The sequence below is a fragment of the Ranitomeya variabilis genome, chromosome 5 (assembly GCF_051348905.1).
Source record: "Ranitomeya variabilis isolate aRanVar5 chromosome 5, aRanVar5.hap1, whole genome shotgun sequence".
Lineage (NCBI taxonomy): Eukaryota > Metazoa > Chordata > Amphibia > Anura > Dendrobatidae > Ranitomeya > Ranitomeya variabilis.
The window spans coordinates 338,503,520-338,523,941 of record NC_135236.1 but is presented as its reverse complement, the minus strand read 5'-3'; the positions used below and the strand labels follow the sequence as shown (position 1 = coordinate 338,523,941).

At 41.1% G+C, this 20,422-nt stretch overlaps 1 protein-coding gene across 2 annotated transcripts in view; it reads left to right on the top strand.

Annotated features, from left to right (window-relative positions):
- COG5 (component of oligomeric golgi complex 5) overlaps positions 1–20,422 on the top strand; it is a 413,551-nt gene that overhangs the window by 250,727 nt on the left and 142,402 nt on the right. For both annotated transcript variants that reach the window (XM_077264784.1, XM_077264785.1), the window contains exons 9-12: positions 1,127–1,239; positions 1,312–1,389; positions 16,325–16,406; positions 19,647–19,851. In XM_077264784.1, coding sequence (XP_077120899.1) covers positions 1,127–1,239; positions 1,312–1,389; positions 16,325–16,406; positions 19,647–19,851 — 478 coding nt within the window. The remainder of the gene's footprint in view (positions 1–1,126; positions 1,240–1,311; positions 1,390–16,324; positions 16,407–19,646; positions 19,852–20,422) is intronic.

The following is a 20,422-nucleotide window of genomic DNA, read 5'->3' as shown; positions in this document are numbered from 1 at the left end:
AGGATGAATGACCTCGGGGAGATTCCTTTCCTTTATTGGATGCTGCCCTTCCTGTGGTTGTTCCTTCCCGGTGAAAGACCTGGCTATTCATTGCTTGCACTGAGAAACACGTGATGGTGTCTCCGCGGCTTTTCTTCATGCATTTGCATATTTCACTTAAGGGATGGGGGCAGTGTTCTGGATCACTGCGTTGAGAAACAAATGATGGTGTCTCCGCGGTGTTGGATGTTTTGATCTCCCCGAGGTCATTCATCCTTATGTTTATATACTGCGTATAATGGCGTCATTGATGTGAAACCAGGATATGTTTCCTCCAGCACACCACATGTGAGGGGTTGACAACCTCAGTGCTTCACAAGGTAGACACAGGAACGGTTTTGGGAGTAGATCACCTGCTGGTTTTATTATGGACAGCATAGAACCTTAGCAAGGTTCAGCAAAATAAACAGAGCCTTTCTGGCGTAACGGTAAAGCAAAACAAAGATACAGTCCAAAACAGTCCTTTCCCTGCAGGATTCACCTGCAGGTTGCACTCAATGGCTTCAGCTCCTCCTGGAGCCACGTTGGAGTTCCTCCTCTCCCCAAAACGCAACCCCCGCTGACTCTCATGTCCAGCTATTTAACCTAACCATGTGATGATTACATGACCGTGACATCATCTCAGGTCCTGTCAGTACACAAGCTGTTGTCTGCTCTGCAGGAGGAGATATGGTGAGCACCCGCCCACTCACTTTATGGGTGCCCACCTAAAACCAGCCCATGTAAGCTACTTTAGTTTATCCCTCTCAACACGTAGTGTGCTGGAGGAAACATATCCTGGTTTCACATCACTGACGCCATTATGTGCAGTGACATATATCTCCCCTCATACATTGTGCCAGTGACCCTGTCACAATATGTATTGTACACATACATAATATAGGAACCCATCGCAGTGTATGATCCATACAATACTTAACCATGTTTTGGCTTTCATATCAGTAGTATAAGAAAAAAATGGAAATTTGGTGTTATCGTCATAGTGACCTATGGACTCTCTACAAGAGGCTTATGATGCCCAGAGTAGGACAGCATGAGTAACACATGATACATGATCTGTAAATAACTGGGGGTTTTTTCTGGTTAGGAGCACCAGGTCGTGCAGCTATGCCTCAGCCGGGGAACACAGCAGCATTTCGAGCAGCCCTGTGGACTAATATGGAGAAACTAATGGATCAGATTTATGCAGCCTGTGTCCAGGTAACACAACGACTACAATATTACTGACAGACATGATACAAGACATGTCCTAACATACTACCTGCATTACAGGTGCAACATCTCCAAAAGGTTTTGACAAAGAAAAGAGACCCTGTGTCCCATGTTTGTTTTATTGATGAAATTGCAAAGGTGAGTATGAACTTCAGTCTTCACTTAAGTAGAACCGTGTACAGAAAAAAAAAAAAAAACGCTTTATACCAAATCTGAATGCTGCAATTATTATGGTGTGAAATAAAAACAAATCACAACTTCTGCCAAATCTGAAGTTAACCGAAGGCTTTAAATTAAACTTCTCTTCCCTTTGGGATTTCATGCTGCATACAAATAATCTGACAATGTAGGGACTGCAATTTTATGTGACCTTGTGACAAAATTCGATTTTAAAATTTGAGCCTAAATTTGTATTAAAGTGAATCTGTCAGCAGGTTTTTGCTGTGTATTCTGAATACAACAGAAGATAGAGGCTGAAACACATAATTCAGGGATGTGTCTCTTGTCAAAGTGTGTTGTAGTTTACTAACTGTGAAGGATTGATCACTAAGAGATTAACATAGCTAACAACTAAGCAGCTCACTGTCTGTGGACATTGTACACAGAGAGCCTGGTGTAGGTGGGGTTAGCTGTTGTGTGGGTGTGGTTAGCTTTCTCACCTCTGCTTTGACAATACAATACAATGACAATACAGATGTAAAATTGTCTGATTTTTTGGGATGAAAATTAGACTTGTTCTTACCACTTACCAACATTATGAAAGTAATGAAAATTTGCAGCTGAAATAAGAATGTATGTGGTATGTCCACTTCAAATTTTTTGTTTAGCTGGATTTTGTCGCTAAAAAGACATCTTCAGTTTTACAGCCTAATTTATTTTCTGGAAGGCACCCAAAATAAAAGATAAGCAATTTTTCAAATCCTACACTCTTGCTTACTCAGCTCCACTGCAGACTTGTGTCTTCATTTATACAAATTGTGGGGGAGAATTTATCATGAGTGAACCTTTTCAAGTTAGTTTAGCTGGAAGCGGTGTTGCTTTCAGTTGTGCCAAATCGCACAACGTTTGATGAATTTGGTGCATCTTTAAGTCTAACAGTGAACATTCTGGATCTGATTCATCATAGCTTTCACTTCAGAATTATGGTGTGAAAGCTTTGAAAAGTCAGAAAATTTAGGAACTCTGGTTGCAAATAAATTTTGCGACTTTCGGTGTCTTCATGTCATTTTGTCTGAGCTGGGACCGCGGCGTGGTGGGGGAGTAACTCCACAGCTCTTCCTATTCATGACTAGCTGTGGCGTTCCCTACTCAAGATATCTTATTCCGGTACCTGACTGGACTGAAATTTCTGGCGTAGTGAACAGAGGCTCATGCCACTCGTCAGACGCTCCAGATTAATGAAGAAGTGTGCACCTCTTCATAAATCAGGAGTGTCTGACTTACGCACGTCCCCTCATCAAGACCTCATGAACAGTTCCTTCTTGATGAATCAGGCCCTCTGTCTATAGTGTCCCATGTTTCAATCTGAGCTGTATGTAGTTTAGTTCCCATTTGTGACATTCTTAGACTTCTTTTACACTTACTGGGTTTTTTGCGGCCCATTATTGCGGGTCTTTTTTTGCGGGCCATACTGTCTCAATTTTCACGTTCTGCCGCAATAACGTACCACAATAAAACTTGTGTTCCGCAAAACTGGAAGGCACGGGGGCCCGTGTCCATAAGCCGTGAAATATATCGAGCAAGCTCAATATTTTTTCATGGCGGTCCAACACCCTGCTCAAAAAAGGATTCACTAAATCATCCCAGACAGATGTCTGTCCAGCCTCTGTTTGAAAACTTCCATGGAAGGAGAACTCACCACCTCTCGTGGCAGCCTGTTCCTCTCATTGATCACCCTGTCCAAAAAATTTTTCTAACATCTAATCTGTCTCCTCCCACTCAGTTTCATCCCATTGCTTCTAGCCTTTTCTTGTGCAAATGAGAATAAAGATTATTATTATTTATTATTATAGCACCATTTATTCCATGGCACTTTACATGTGAGGAGGGGTATACCTAATAAAAACAAGTACAATAATCTTAAACAATACAAGTCACGACTGGTACAGTAGGAGAGAGGACCCTGCCCGCGAGGGCTCACAATCTACAAGGGATGGGTGAGGTTACAGTAGGTGAGGGTAGAGATGGTCATGCAGCGGTTTGGTTGATCGGTGGTTACTGCAGGTTGTAGGCTTGTCGGAAGAGGTAGGTCTTCAGATTCTTTTTGAAGGTTTCAATGGTAGGAGAGAGTCTGATATGTTGTAGTAGAGAGTTCCAGAGTAGGGGTGATGGTGCGAGAGAAATCTTGTATGCGAAGGTTGCGTGCAGGTAAGTACCGGGAGACGAGGTCTCAGATGTATAGAGGAGACAGGTTGTGGATGGCTTTGTATGTCATGGTTAGGGTTTTGTACTGGAGTCTCTGGGCAATGGGGAGGGATTGGAGGGGTGCGAGAGTTTTTGAGGGGAGGCCACAGAGCAGGAGGTTACAGTTGTCAAGGCCGGTGATGATGAGGGCATGGACTAAGGTTTTTGCAGATTCTTGGTTTAGGAATGTACAGATCCGTGAAATATTTTTGAGTTGAAGGTGGCAGGAAGTGGAAAGGGCTTGGATATGTGGTTTGAAGGAGAGATCAGTGTCAAGGATTACCCCGAGGCAGCAAGCTTGTGGGACTGGGGAGAGTGGGCAGCCGTTTACTTTAATGGATAGGTTCGTTGGGGGGGGGGGGTCGAGTGAGATGGAGGAAAGATGATGAATTCTGTTTTGTCCATGTTAAGTTTTAGAAATCTAGCGGAGAAGAAGGATTAAATAGCGGACAGACATTGAGGGATTCTGGTTAGTAGGGTAGTGATATCTGGTCCAGAGATGTAGATCTGTGTGTCATCAGCATAGAGGTGACACTGAAAGCCGTGAGATTCTATGAGCTGTCCCTGGCCAAAGGTGTAAATGGTGTAAAGATGATCCTTCTCCAATGTGACAGCCCTTAAGATATTTGAAGCCAGCTATTAAGTCTCCTCTCAGTCTTTTTTGCAAGCTAAACATTCCCAAATTCTGTAACCATTCCTCATAGGACATGGTTTGCAGACCGCTCACCATTCTGGTCGCTCTTCTATGAACTTGCTCCAGTTTTTTTATGTCTTTTTTAAAATGTGGTGCCCAAAACTGGACACAGTATTCCAGATGAGGTCTGACCAAAGAGAAGTAGAGGGCAATAATGAGTTTGCGTGATCTAGACTATATGCTTCTGTTAATACATCCCAGAATTGCATTTGCTTTTTTTGCTGTTGCATCACACTGTTGACTCATGTTCAGTTTATGATCTATTAGTATACCCAAGTCTTTTTCACATGTGCTGTTGCTTAGCCCTATTCCTCCATTCTGTATATGCTTTTTTCATTTTTATTGCCCAGATGTAGTACTTTGCATTTTTCCTTGTTAAAAACCATTGTTAGTTGCTGCCCACTGCTCCAGTTTATTTATATCTTTTTGAATCATCTCCCTCTTCTCTAGTTTTAGCTATCCCTCCTAGCTTTGTGTCATCAGCAAAGTTAATCAGTGTGCCCTCAATTCCTTCATCTAAATCATTGAAAAAATGTTGAACAATACAGGGCCCAGAACAGAACCCTGTGGTACCCCACTTGAGACATTCTTCCAAATGGATGTGCAGCCATTTACAACCACTCTTTGGGTCCGATCATTAAGCCAGATATGAATCCACCTAACAGTTACCTTGTCCATCTCATATTTAGTCATTTTTTTTAATAAGGATGGTGTGAGATACTTTGTCAAATGCTTTGCTAAAGACAAGATATACTATATCTACAGCATTTCCCTGATCCCAGCCAGTCAGTGATTTTGTCATAGAAGGAAATTAAGTTAGTCTGACATGACTTGTTAGTTACAAACCCATGCTGACTCTGGTTAATCACTTCATTCTTATCCAGGTACTTACATACATGTTGCTTAATAATTTGTTCAAACCTCTTTCCTCGTATGGAAGTCAGATTCACCGGCCTATAGTTCCCTGGGTCCACCTTCTTCCCCTTTTTGAAGATAGGAACAACATTTGCTCTTCTCCAGTCTTCTGGGACTTCTCCTGTTCTCTAAGAACTTTCAAAGATTATGGAGAGTGGTTCAAAAATTTCTTCTGTTATCTCTTTCAGTACTCTGGGGTGTAATTCATCTGGACCTGGAGACTTGAATTAATTTATGTTAGCTAAGTGTTTCCTCACCATCTTTCTGTTCATAGATATCCTGGATTCTTCTATTCCTTTAATAGGACAGTGAAGATCAGTTGATGTTACATTTCCTTTCTGAGAGAAAACAGATGCAAAATAGGAATTTAAAAGTTCGGCCTTCTCAACATCCTTTCTTACCATTTCATCATTTTCATCCTGTAAAAATCCTATAGCATCATTGACTTTTCTTTTACTTTTGACATATCCCCAAAATCCTTTTTTATTGCTTTTGACATCTCTGGCAAGCCTTAATTCATTGTCAGCTTTAGATAATGTAATTCGTGCCCTGCAGGTTCTGCAGACAGCAATTATATTCTTCCTTACATATGCCTCCCTCTTTCCATTTGATAAACATTTCTTTCTTCCTTTTTAGCATGTGTTTAAGTTCTGTGGTCATTCATCTTGGTTTCCTTAAATGCTTTGCATTCTTTCCTCTTTTTGGAATTGATAACGATTGTTCTCCTTCATATTATAAATAAGAGTGAGTTGACGTTTTTGGCATGGTCTCCCTACATAGCTTATATACATGGACTTTGGTTGGAAGCATGAGGATGGAAGATGAGGATCAAAACATAATCAGATGCAGTAGTATTGCTTCAAAGTAAGGATTAAATCTTATTTCTTGCCTTGTAGGGTAAATGTCTGTCATAATTGTAGCTTTGCGCCCCAACACGTAAGTGGGTGCTTATGCCATTAAGATTTTTTGGCATTGTAGATTTTTAGTACGTGTTGGAAGTCCTAAAAAAAAAGTCTTATTTACGGATACAAAAATACATGGTGCCAGGTATACAGTAAAACTCATCAGATTTTCATAATGTTTGGTCCATGTGTCACTTTTTACAATAAATGCTTAATCAGTGATTTTTTTTCATATGCTAGATTAAAAAGAACAGCAAAATAGTAATTACATGGGGAAGTACATTTTACAAATCTTGTGACATTAGTCAGAAACAGCATAAATGCAATGAAAACAAGCCGTATGACCAATTTAACCCCTTCACGATATGGGCCGTACTATTATTGCGCATGTCATGTCTCCCCCTTTGATGTGGGCTCCGGTGCTGAACCCACATCAAAGCCGCGACATGTCAGCTGTTTTGTACAGCTGACATGTGCGTGCAATAGCGGCGAGTGGAATCACGATCCACCCGCCGCTATTAACTAGTTAAATCCGGCTGTCTATCGCTGATATGCATCTGATCTTTCTCCTACTGGAACACAATGTCGTCCTTTTCATACTCATAGTACTTGTGTATACAAAGTAACTTGTCTTGTAGGATACTCACATATAGCTCAACATTGAGACTACCATCGATCTTGGTCAAGTATCCAACACCTTCAGCTGCGAAACAACCCAATATCATCAGGCTTTCTACACCGAACTTGACAATTTCTTCAGTTTCTTAATTCGTTAGCCCCTTTTTCTTTTTTTTTCTTCCACACCCATTTGCACCCATTAGAGCTTAGTCTATTGACTTTCGTCTCATCATTCCAAATCGCCCATCTCCAATATTCTTCTGTCCATTGGTACTTTTTTGCAAACTCGGGCCGACGCTTCCTATGACAATTTTGAAGTCAAGGCTTCTTTTTTTGAGCCACCATTCCAGACTTGTATAATGTGCGTCGCACAGTGCTTGCATGGACGTCTGTGATATCACTATTATGAAGCATTCGAACCACTTCCGCCTCAGTTTGTAGCTCCAGAACTGATAGACCTTGTTATGATCCGACTTGTTGACTTCGAAATTTTGCCTTGACGTCCACCTTTTGGTTTATGAATTGATGAACGGACTTCATTTCGTATTCTTCCAACTTTAATGACATTCACCTGATGTCCATTTTCTTGGCCAGGAGACCGCTATCGATGAGCTGGATAACACTGTTTCTCTTTTCTTGAGAAATCACCTTCATGACTGTTCCTCGATTCAAACCAGTGGCTTTTCGCTTGGGAATCAAGCTAATAACACACTGAGCTATTAGGGAGTGTGAGAACAGGTTGTATTTTGTAGTATTCAGGAAGAAAACAGTAACAATGTAGTAACATGACAAGAATCTGCATAACTAATCACATGCAAAATAGTTGCAAGTCAAATTTATGTATGAGATAGCCAAGATGATTGTCTATATAATGATGGCAGTATCACGTTCAAAGCAGTAGTGTATGATGAGATCTGGAGCCTGAAAGTCAGAAGTTCAAAACATTGTTACCCTTTTTCTTGTCGGTGTATGCTTTCCAAAAACAGAGCTGTAGTTTCATTCATTTTATTGTCATTCATCCTGCATCCAACCCCTTTCACTTCTGAATTGGGAAGTTGTATCTGTAAACTTTAACGTCAATGGACTCATTCAACTTCTGATTTGTAGGTGGAGCACCCTTTAAGGAATAACTGTTGTTTCAGGGGTCTTTTTAGAATCAGCCATCAAGTATGATGGCTCAGTGGTTAACACTGTTGCTTCACAACGCTTCGGTCCTGGGTTCAAATTCCACCAAGGACATCTGCAATGAATTTTTATGTTTTCCCTGTGTTTGCATGGGTTTCCTCTGGGTACTCCAGTTTCCTCCCATACTCCAAAGACATACTGATAGGGAATTTATATTGGTAGCCCCAATGGTGATGATGATGTCTGTAAAGTGTTGCAATAAATTATAGTGCTTCATAAGTAAGTCAAATAATACATGTGTAATTACATAAGGAATAGCCTCTTTCCTGGTCAAAGTGTCACTTGTATCTGCATTTTCCATTAGATTTCCCCTCTGCAGACTCCATATAATTGGCTCTAATACAAGGCACATTGGTGGCAGAGGAGATCTGCTTCCCTAACTATCTCTCACACACTTAGAAACAATGGCAGTATGAAATTAATTATACAGAATTAATGAGAAGTGTTGAGCTTATTATTGGTGTAAGATAATTCAATAGTGTTGTGGGGGTAAACTTAGAATAATGCTCAGGGTTCCCATTGTTGCAGCGGCTTCCCACGGGCTTTGGAGCACTGGACATTTGGCTCGTTGCTGGCTGGTATACCATGTTCAACTCCATCCACGTCATAGTTAAGACCTATGTCACAGTGCAATGAATTAAACCTGTCAGTGCTTCACTAACAAAACGCCTTTTAGACCACGCTTTTGGCATGGTCTAACAGGATATTGTAGCTGGCAGACCATTAGGACATTATTTGACTTTTTGCTGTCATGGCAACTATCAGGCGATTGGGTGGGAGAGAAGTCCCCTCCCTCTCCTGACCTTCAAAATGCTATGATTGATATTGATCGTGACATTTGGAGGGTTAAACAGCTGGGGGTGGTGGTTAAATGGTTAAAGTAAAATGCGAGTACCTTATATTCCCCATTAACACACATTCTTAAGTTTGGAAGTTATCTCCAATCCTTAATATAGGAGATAACTTCCCAGTCGCTAGGTATCTGACTGCTGTGACCATCACAAGACTTGAAGATCTAAAGAAGATCTGTGTGAATGGAGTGGTGGTGAATGAATCATGCGCACTACTGCTCCATTCATTCTTAATGAGAATGAGACCACCAAGTACACTGCTCAATTTGTCCATAAAGAATGAACGGAGCGCCAGTACACCTTATCGATCACCACTCCATTCACACAGAGATCTTCAGAGACCTGACTCTCGGAATCGGTGGTGGCTCCAGAAGTCGTCCCTCATCCCAGATAGGGGATAACGTCCAAACTTGAGAATTACTCTTTAAATTCTCCTGCTTGGGCCTCTGCAGCATGGGTTAATTACACCCACTTTGTTGTTAGTTTGTCACGCAGGATTTTTTTTAGCTGAGATTATAAATTAACAATACTATACTGTTTTTGCTTCAGTTCCTAAGGCCAAATAATTTCACATGGGCATTTATTCTTGAAGTCGTAGAAATTAGTGTTTTTTATGCTGTTGGGTGAGAAATATTGTAATAAATTATCTGTGAAGCTGGTTCAATGGCATGAATCAGAAAATTAAATCACTCCCTTTCTTTGTTATTTCTGATCTTCGTACTTATGCAGAACTGTTGTCTTGGCAAAAGTGACCTGCAGTTGTTGGAAAACAGCTAGTATGGACATTATTTTAGAGACTTTTCTCCTTTAATATAATTAATATTTATTTAGAAAGGAAAAAAATGGCACCTGCAAAACTTTAACCCCTTCATGACCTTGCAATTTTGCACTTTTGTTTTTTTCTTCCCCTTTTTCTCAAAACTTAATTTTTCTGTCCCCATAGCGATATGTAGGTTTGTTTTTTTGGGGACGAGTTGTACTTTTGAATGACACCATTCATTTTATATGATATGATGCACTAAAAAGTGGAAAAGAAATTCCAAGTGCTTGAACTTGCAAAAAAAGTGCAATTCCACAATTGTTTTTTTTTTTTTTTTTTTTTTTTTTTTTTTTTAATTTACATCGTTCACTAAATTGTAAAAGTCATTTTTTGGGATATTCGGCTGGGTGGGGGCCTATTTTTTGTGCCCTGAACTGACATTTTTATTGATAACATTTTTGGGTAAATACAATGTTTTAATTGCCTCTTATTGCATTTTATTGCAATGTTGCGGTGGCCAAAAGACCTAAATTCAGGCGTTTAGATATTTTTTTCTCGTTATGACGTTTACTGATAAGAGAAATTTATATAATATTATGATAGATCGGCTTTTTACTAACACCGCTTTTTATCATTGGGCTAAAGGGGGATGATTTAAACTTGATTCTTTTTCATATTTATAAAACCCTTTTTTTAATGTATTTAACACTTCCCTTAGGAAACTTGAAGTTGCGATTGTCCGATCGCCTTTTCTATGCATAGCAGTGCATTAGAACTGCAATCTCTTATGAATGCCAGCCTCGGGTCTGCGTTCACAGACGGATCATAATGACAGGGACAGGGGTCATCAGCAGACCACTAGTTGTCTTGACGGTCCATTGACACCCCACAAGCGCATGACAGGCACTGATGAGTGGGATGAATGACGTACTTCCAGCCGGCGCATGTTTGACAGCGGGATTTAACCGGTTAACAGCTGCAGGTAGAGCACTTCTCCACATTCAGCTGTTGAAAGCACATGATGGTTTATTAAATGAATCATCATGTGCGGGCAAAGTTGTGGGCTCGGTGTACAAGCCAACATCAAAGGCAGGGACACGACCTTTGACCTAAATATATATGTCAGAGGTCGACTTGAATGACCAGAGCTTTATTGTAAATGAATGAGGCCGTTACCAGTGTGAGACGTAATGATTGTCAGTCTGCTCTTCTGATCTCACTGCAGAGCAGAGCTATGTGTGTGATTACAACTAACACAGTACTGCAGAGCTGGATTTTGGCTCACTACAAACTACAAACACATCTGCAGTTGTTGCTCTCCTCTCATAGTGCTGTCAGCCATACAGCAGAGCTTCTTATGGCTAAAAATAATACTTCTTCTTTCATCTCACACATCTACAACTGCAGTTGACCCTACATAGTACCCTCGGCTCTGCTACAGAGCTGTGCTTGGTTTCAACTAACCCTTTTCTGTTTCCATCTCAAAGCCAGCCAGTGTAGAGAAGGGGAATACAACATAGCTAGCATCATTATCAGAGGTGAACTAAATCTGCAGAGGTGTTTGTAATGAGTCAAAGTTCTGCTCTACTGCTCCTCCCACTCCACACTGATTGTGAGGTGGAAGCTGAAGAAGTGTTAAGGTACCTTCACACTAAGCGACGCTTCAGCGATATCGACAACGATGCCGATCGCTGCAGCGTCGCTGTTTGGTCGCTGGAGAGCTGTCACACAGACCGCTCTCCAGTGACCAACGATGCCGAAGTCCCCGGGTAACCAGGGTAAACATCGCAGGGCCGCGCTTAGTAACCTGATGTTTACCCTGGTTACCAGTGTTAAATGTAAAAAAACAAACACTACATACTCACATTCGCGTCCCCCGGTGTCCGCTTCCCTGCACTGTGTGAGCGCCGGCCCTAACAGCAAAGCGGTGACGTCACCGCTGCGCTTTGCTTTACGGCCGGCACTGACACACTCAGTGCAGGAAGCTCTGAGCAGCAGCGCGGACGCCGGGGGACGTGACAGACATCAGAGGGTGAGTATGTAGTGTTTTTTTTTTTACTTTTACAATGGTAACCAGGGTAAATATCGGGTTACTAAGCGCGGCCCTGCGCTTAGTAACCCGATATTTACCCTGGTTACCATTGTAAAACATTGCTGGCATCGTTGCTTTTGCTGTCAAACACGACGATACCCGCCGATCTGACGACCAAATAAAGTTCTGAACTTTCAGCAACGACCAGCGATATCACAGCAGGATCCTGATCGCTGCTGCGTGTCAAACACAACGATATCGCTATCCAGGACGCTGCAATGTCACGGATCGCTATCGTTATCGTTGGAAAGTCGCTTAGTGTGAAGGTACCTTAAGTTGAAATCAGGCAGCTAAGTTGATAACGCTATGAGAGGAGAGCTACCTATGAGTTTTGTAAGGAGACAAAAATTACATGTCTTACACTGGTAATGCCCCCTTTTATTTACAATAAGCTCTGGGGGCAGATTCTCAGGGAGATCTATGTCCGGCCCATAGAGCATAACAACTCGTGTACATGCTGAGAAAAGTGGATTTCCCTGGAATAAGACATCGGATCATAGATATCAAGGTATCATTGTATTCAGTTTTCTGTTACCTACTTGCCAAGATAGACTGGTTAGGATGGTTGATTCTACGGAAAGATTACATTTTAAGATTTTCAGTATGCATCAGTCTAAACTGTGTGTAAAGTATTCCTGACGCAATATTAGGTCATTACAGAATTTCCTTTAGAATCAGTATATACACAGGGACAAGCTGCTTGCCCAGACATACCCCAAAGAGACTATGCTTTTCTGGCACATATGCTGAACACATAGTAAAAATGTGAACTAAATCTTAAACTTGCACACACTGCATTGTTTTTGTTGATTTCTTAGAAATCTCTGTTATCTAATATATAAAGCTGAATGTGTGTGTGTGTGTATGTATGTATGTATGTATGTATGTCCGGGATTGGCATCTGAACCGTAGCAGCTACAGCCACAAAATTTTGCACAGTCACACGTCTGGACCCCGAGAGCGTCATAGGCTATGTTGTGAGGTGAAATTTTAACCCCGCGCTTTCCAATTCACCAAACAATTTTGCCCCTATCTACATAATGGGGAAAAAGTGAAAGGAAAAGTGTTGGAGGCGTCGCAGCTACAGGCACAAAATTTTGCACAGTCACACGTCTGGACCCTGAGAGCGTCAAAGCTATATTGTGAGGTGAAATTTTAACCCCGCGCTTTCCAAGTCACCAAACAATTTTGCCCCTATCTACATAATGGGGAAAAAATGAAAGGAAAAGTGTTGGAGGCAAATTAACAGCTGCCAGATGTGAACAAGGGGGACTTAAAGAATGACAGCGATGGCACCAAAGAGTATATACTGTACAGTTGCTAAGGTGGGGCCCCAACATGGGATAATCACACCACCACGGGGATATGAACACACACACAAAATGCGCCACACACTACCACGTGCTCGAACACATATACCACCCTCAGTGCACATTTCACCACACATACACCAACCTCGCCACATAAAAGTAGAAACACAAAAGTCGCCGCTCAAAACTCGCCACGCGCAAAACTCTCCACATGCAAAACTCGCCACACGTGCAAAACTCGCCACACGCAAAACTTGCACACGCAGAAAAATTGCCACACGCAGAAAAATTGCCACATGCACAAAAGTTGCAACACATGCAAAAGTTGCCTCACACAAAACTTGCACATACTCAAAAGGCACCACACATAAAACTCGCCACGCGCAAAACTTGCTGCACACAACTTGCTACACTAACCTGTCACATGCAACTCGACACACAAAAAGTTGCTACACGCATGTCGCCACACAAAACTCATCTCACAAAAGTCCCTACATGCATGTCGCCACACGCAACTCAACACACACAACTTGACACACGAAACTCGCCCTAAAACACACACAAGTCTGGTATCCTTCAAAAATAAAAATCTGATTAATAAGCAGACAAACTACAAGAGCAACAAATGTACCATATAGGAATCCGGCAGCTGTCAGTCACATGACCAGTCTATTATGTGTATGTGTGAGCTAATATATACTGCCAGGGGGTGGGCTTACTGTTGGCTGGGGATTTATCAGGCTGCCATTTTAGCTTACAAATACTGAGGTAAAAATACTGACCAAATAACGTGTGAACGAGGGCTAATACAGGAGGAGATGGCATACAGCTATATACTATATACAGGAGATGACACACAGGTATATACTATTTACAGGGGAGATGACACACAGGTATATACTATATACAGGAGGAGATGACACACAGATATATACTATATACAGGAGAGATGACACACAGGTATATACTATATAGAGGAGGAGATGACATACAGGTACATACTACATACAGGAGGAGATGACATACAGGTATATACTATATACAGGAGGAGATGACACACAGGTATATACTATATACAGGAGCAGATTACCTACAGGTATATAGTATATACAGGAGGAGATGACACAGGTATATGCTATGTATAGGAGGAGATGACATACAGGTATATACTATATACAGGAGATGACACACAGATATATACTATATATAGGTGAGATGACACACAGGTATATACTATATACAGGAGATTACATACAGGTATATCTAATATATAAAGCTGAATGTGTGTATGTATGTATGTGTGTATGTCCGGGATTGGCATCTGTACCGTCGCAGCTACAGCCACAAAATTTTGCACAGTCACACGTCTGGACCCCGAGAGCGTCATAGGCTATGTTGTGAGGTGAAATTTTAACCCCGCGCGTTCCAATTCACCAAACAATTTTGCTCCTATCTACATAATGGGGAAAAAGTGAAGGGAAAAGTGTTGGAGGAAAATTGACAGCTGCCAGATGTGAACAATGAGGACTTAAAGAATGAGAGCGATGGCGACAAAGAGTATATACCGTACAGTTGCTAAGGTGGGGCCCCGACATGGGATACTCACCACACACGGGGATATGAACACAAACACAAAATGCGCCACACACTACCACGTGCTTGAACACATATACCACCCTCAGCACACATTTCACCACACACACACACCAACCTCGCCACATAAAAGTCGAAACACAAAAGTCACCACTCAAAACTCGCTACATGCAAAACTCGCCATATGCAAAACTAGGCTCACGCAAAACTCGCCACACGTGCAAAACTCACCTCATGGAAAACTCACCTCATGCAAAACTTGCACACACAGAAAAATTGCCACATGTACAAAAGTTGCACCACATGCAAAAGTTGCCTCACACAAAACTTGCACATACTCAAAATGCACCACACATAAAACTCGCCACGCGCAAAACTCGCCATGCACAAATCTTGCTGCACACAACTTGCTACACTAACCTGTCACATGCAACTCAACACACAAAATGTTGCTACACGCATGTCGCCACACAAAACTCATCTCACAAAAGTCGCTACATGCATGTCGCCACACGCAACTCAACACACACAACTTGACACATAAAACTCGCCCTAAAACACACACAAGTCTGGTATTGTCCTTCAAAAATAAAAATCTGATTAATAAGCAAACTACAAGAGCAACAAATGTACCATATAGGAAATACGGCAGCTGTCAGTCACATGACCTGTCTATTATGTGTATGTGTGAGCTAATATATACTGCCAGGGGGGAGGGCTTCCTGTTGGCTGGGGATTTATCAGGCTGCCAATAGCAACCAATCACAGCTCAGCTTCTATTTTGCTACAGTTAATTAACCTGAGCTCTGATTGGTTAATATAGGCAACAAAGACATTCTCAGTATAACAAAGCTAATATATGTTGTGAAATGCTTCTATTTGCTTAGTTTTTGCCTTTTAATAATTACATTTCTATCTATTTGTTTTGTGGTTTTTGTGTGCAGAATAAATTTTTGTTAACACATTCTATTTTGCTAACAGCAGTCATTAACCCGGGCGAAGCCGGGTAGTACAGCTAGTTGATATATAAAGTACAGATCTGCATTAGATGTTGTTTTTTTTATTCCTGTTCAGACTCGACATACCTTTTTTTTAATGTGTTTATCATCTGTCAAGTTGATGATCACTAATCTTTTACTTTTAGTTATTCTTCTTTAATTAAAAGCGGAGTAGTTAGGAGTAATGTCAAAAGCATAACTGTTCTTACTAGTGCAGCAGCCTACTATATAGCCTTCATTTAGCTCTTCTACACACCTCCAAAAATCCTCAGCCCTGCTACTCAGCCAGTGCACTGCTATTCTCACTCCTCTACTGACCCTTTTCTCTTGTCATTCACTCATTTTCCCCTTTGTTGCATAAATTGTAAGTCCTCAGAGGCAAGGACCCCTCACCTTCTCTACCTCTCATTGGGTAGGCACATGCATATTGTACTTCATTATTTGTTTTTTATTAATAATTAAAGGATATGTCCACTTTTACATAAAATTTATATCACTCCAAAATGTAAAACAAATGAAGGTATTTTTCAAACGATCAAGTTAAAATATATATTTTACAGCTCCACTGCAGACCTATGTGACTCTATGGTAACAGACTACAAACAAGTCCTTTGTGGTCTACATTGGAGCATTAAAATAGTGCAAAAGTGCGCATACAGTTTAAGTGGCAGTTCTCTGTAGATTAAAAAAGTCTCAGTTTTGAACATTTTTGTCTGTCTTTCAATGTCTCCATTGCTTTTTCATACTTTTAGGATGGTCAGACAGATATTCTGTACACATTCTGGAATTCGGTTACACGGATACTTTCATCTCACTTTGAAACGGCAACAACCTGTAAGTTTCATTTTCAGCTTTGTGAATCTATCAGATTTTGATCAAATATTTTTTTTATTATTATGATTTATTATTATTATTATTATTGCGCCATTTATTCCATGGCGCTTTAAATGTGAGAAGGGTATACATAATAAAAAACAAGTATAATAATCTTAATCAATACATGTCACGAGTGGTGCATGAGGAGAGAGGACCCTGCCCATGAGTGCTCACAATATACAAGGGATGGGTGAGAATACAGCAGGCGAGGGTAGAGCTGGTTGTGCAGTGGTTTGGTCTATCATTGGTTACTGCAGATTGTAGGCTTGTCGGAAGAGGTAGGTCTGATATGTTGGGGTAGAGAGTTCCAGAGTAGGGGGGATGTGCGGGAGAAATCTTGTATGCAATTGTGGGAAGAGGAGATAAGAGGGGAATGCAGAGGATCTTATGAGGATCGGAGGTTGCGTGCAGGTAAGTACCGGGAGACAAGGTCACAGATGCATGGAGGAGGCAGGTTGTGGATGGCTTTGTATGCCATGGTTAGGGTTTTGAACTGGAGTCTTAGGGTAATGGGGAGCCAGTGCAGGGATTGACAGAGGGGAGAGGCTGGGGAATAGCGGGGGGACAGGTGGATTAGTTGGGCAGCAGAGTTTAGAATAGATTGGAGGGGTGCGAGAGGGGAGGCCACAGAGCAGGAGGTTGCAGTAGTCAAGGCGGGAGGTGATGAGGGCATGGACTAGGGTTTTTGCAGATTCTTGGTTGAGGAATGTACGGATCCGGGAAATATTTTTGAGTTCAAGTCGGCAGGAAGTGGAAAGGGCTTGGATATGTGGTTTGAAGGAGAGATCAGTGTCAAGGATTACACCGAAGCAGCGAGCTTGTGGGACTGGGGAGAGTGGGCAGCCATTTACTTTAATGGATAGGTCTGTTGGGGGAGTCAAGTGAGATTGGGGAAAGATAATGAATTCTGTTTTGTCCATATTAAGTTTTAGAAATCTAGCGGAGAAGAAGGATGAAATAGCAGAAAGACATTGTGGGATTCTGGTTAGTAGGGTAGTGATATCTGGTCCAGAGAGGTAGATTTGTGTGTCGTCAGTATAAAGATGATACTGAAAGCCATGAGATTTTATGAGCTGTCCCGAAGGTGTGAATGGAGAAGTGCAGGGGCCTTAGGGCTGAACCTTGCGGGATTCCGACAGATAGGGGATGAGGTGAGGAGGTGGTGTGTGAATGGGAGACGCTGAATGTCCGATCTGTTAGCTATGACAAGATCCACGATAGTGCCAAGTCTATGATGCCAAGGGATGAGCGGGTCTGTAATAATAGGGAATGGTCCACTGTGTCAAAGGTAGAGGACAGGTCCAGGAGGAGATGGACAGAGTAGTGTCGCTTGGCCTTGGCGGTTAATAGGTCATTGGTGACCTTAGTTAGGGCAGTTTCAGTGGAGTGCTGTGACCGGAAGCCAGATTGTAAGCGGTCGAAGAGGGAGCAAGAAGAGAGGTGGGAGGAGAGTTCAAGATGGACGTGTTGTTCCAGTAGTTTTGAGGCATAGGGGATACAGATGATGGATCAAGAGAGGGCTTTTTGAGGATAGGTGTGATTGAGGCATGTTTAAAACTGTAGGGGAAGACACCAGTTGTTAGTGATAGGTTGAAGAGATGGGTTAGAGTTGGGATGAAGACTGTGGTGAGGTTTGGGATGAAGTGGGATGGGATCGGGTCAAGTGCACAGGTGGTGAGATGCGATCTTGAGAGTAGAGTGGAGGGTCGATCTTCTGTAATGGTGGAGAAGTTGGTTTTGGAGGAGGAGGGTTGGGCAGTTAGGAGAAAGGGCTCTGGGGTTTGTTTTAGATTGTGTTTTGTATATATTTTTTTTGTTCTTATCAAATGAAAGATATACATGAGTCTATATCCTATTATGCTTAGCCATCATTAAACATTTTTATAGCTATAGCCCCTTATAATCTATGACTATACCTCCAACAAATCATAACAGAAGTATTTAAAAAAAAACCATAAATATAGCATTACCCCTAACCAAAAAAGAGGTACTAGATAACAAAAAGTGGTCTTTAAAATGTTAAAGTCCTGAATCAGTGGTCAAAATAACTATTGTCACTTGTGGCCTTAATCTTCTCAACAAGACTATTGTCTCGTTTAGAATCAAAAGTCGTGTCTTTGCCTTTGATATGGGCTCGCATCGGCGTGCTTCTGTTATGATCTCATTGAGATGATGTTTTGCCATGACAGTTCGTAGCTGGCTTTCATAGAAGACTGTGATTTTAACTATACATAGAAGTTCTGATCCATTGCTGTGAATAGCACAGGCATTCAGACGATAGCAGCTGCAAGAGGTCCATTAAGAAAACACAAGTTCAAATCATCCCGCTTTATCCAATTAAAAATAAAACCATTTTTAAAAATAAACATATTTGGTAGTGTTAAGTTTGCAAAAGTCCGATTTATCAAAATATAAAATAAATTAATCCAGTCAAAAAATGGTGTAAAGAAAAAGAGATCAAAATGCTAGCTACGATTTTTTTGGCCGCCACTACATTGCAATAAGAGCCGATCAAAGCATCGTATACCCCAAAATGGTATCAGTAAAAACGTCAGCCTAGGGTGCAAAAAAATAAGCCCTCACACTGCCCCTTACACCGAAAAACGAAAACGCTACAGGTGTCGGTAAATGTGAACATAAGAGAAAAAAAAAATTCTTACAAATTTTTTGTCACCACTTAAATAAAAAAAAAACAAAAAAAAACTATACGTTTGGTATCTGCATACTCATACTGACATGGTGAATCATATTGCCACGTAAGTATTACCATATAGTTAACAAGGTGAACTTAAAAAAAAAAAAAAAAACAACTATTGTGGATATGCACTTTGTTTGCAATTTCAGCACACGGTGGCTTTCAGAAGTACAACCCATACTGAAAAAAAAACAAAAAAAACTCTCATACGGTTGTATTATCTGAAAAAAATTTAAAAGTTATGGCTCTTGGAAGAAGATGTGGAGGAAAAAACAGAAATGCAAAAAAGGAAAATCGCCCGGGGGGGTGAAGGGGTTGATAAAATGCAGATTTTGTGAAACACTACAAACCCCATCTTGGAAAATTAACCTATCCTTATCTTATCATATACAACAGTGTGGAAATATGGATATAAAGATGTGATTGAATAGAAGACAATCTTTTGTGCTCTAACTTATTTGTACCCATTTTGACGTTGCCCACATTTCCGTCTTCTCTCCTAGCGTCCACCTTCCTGAAACAGGCCTTTGAAGGAGAGTATCCTAAACTGTTAAGACTTTACAATGACTTGTGGAAGCGTCTCCAGCAATACAGTCAGACCTTACAGGGTTCCTTTACAAGTAGTGGTAACTCTGAGTTTGTCTCGGAGATGCAGCAAATTGAAGATGACACACAAGATGTTTTCACAATGAAAAAGCCTGATCACGAGTAAGTATGCATATGACAAGCAGAATCCATTTACATCCATGGCCATTGCTATTAAGGTCAGACAGTTCACATTAAAGTCAGCGCTAACATGGTAATTAGTTTGTTCTTGTAAATCTGACGGCTCCTCTTCTATGTAACCACTTATTTCACATCCTTTACTTGGGCTTAAACATGTTATAATTAGTACTAAATAGCTTTTTGTGAATTATGTTAAATTGGATTTAAATGTATATAGATTTATTTGATATATGATATATTTTTATCATATGATCCTGCTTGTTTTCTGACGGGTCAGCATCATGTTTAACCCCTTAACGATACGCCTTTTAACGGGTACTTAAACCACAGTGCCGCTTTTTAACGGCGTTGAGGAATAAGTTTATAGTGCCCTCCAGAGTCAGAATTTATCCAGGGTCTCGGCTACCCCTGGACTCCAGAGAACATGATTCTGGTCTTTTGTTACCGACCCCAGTGTTGCGATTGCCGTTATTATTATTATTATTATTTTTTATTTATATAGCACCATTAATTCCATGGTGCTGTACATGAGAAAGGGGTTACATACAGGGTT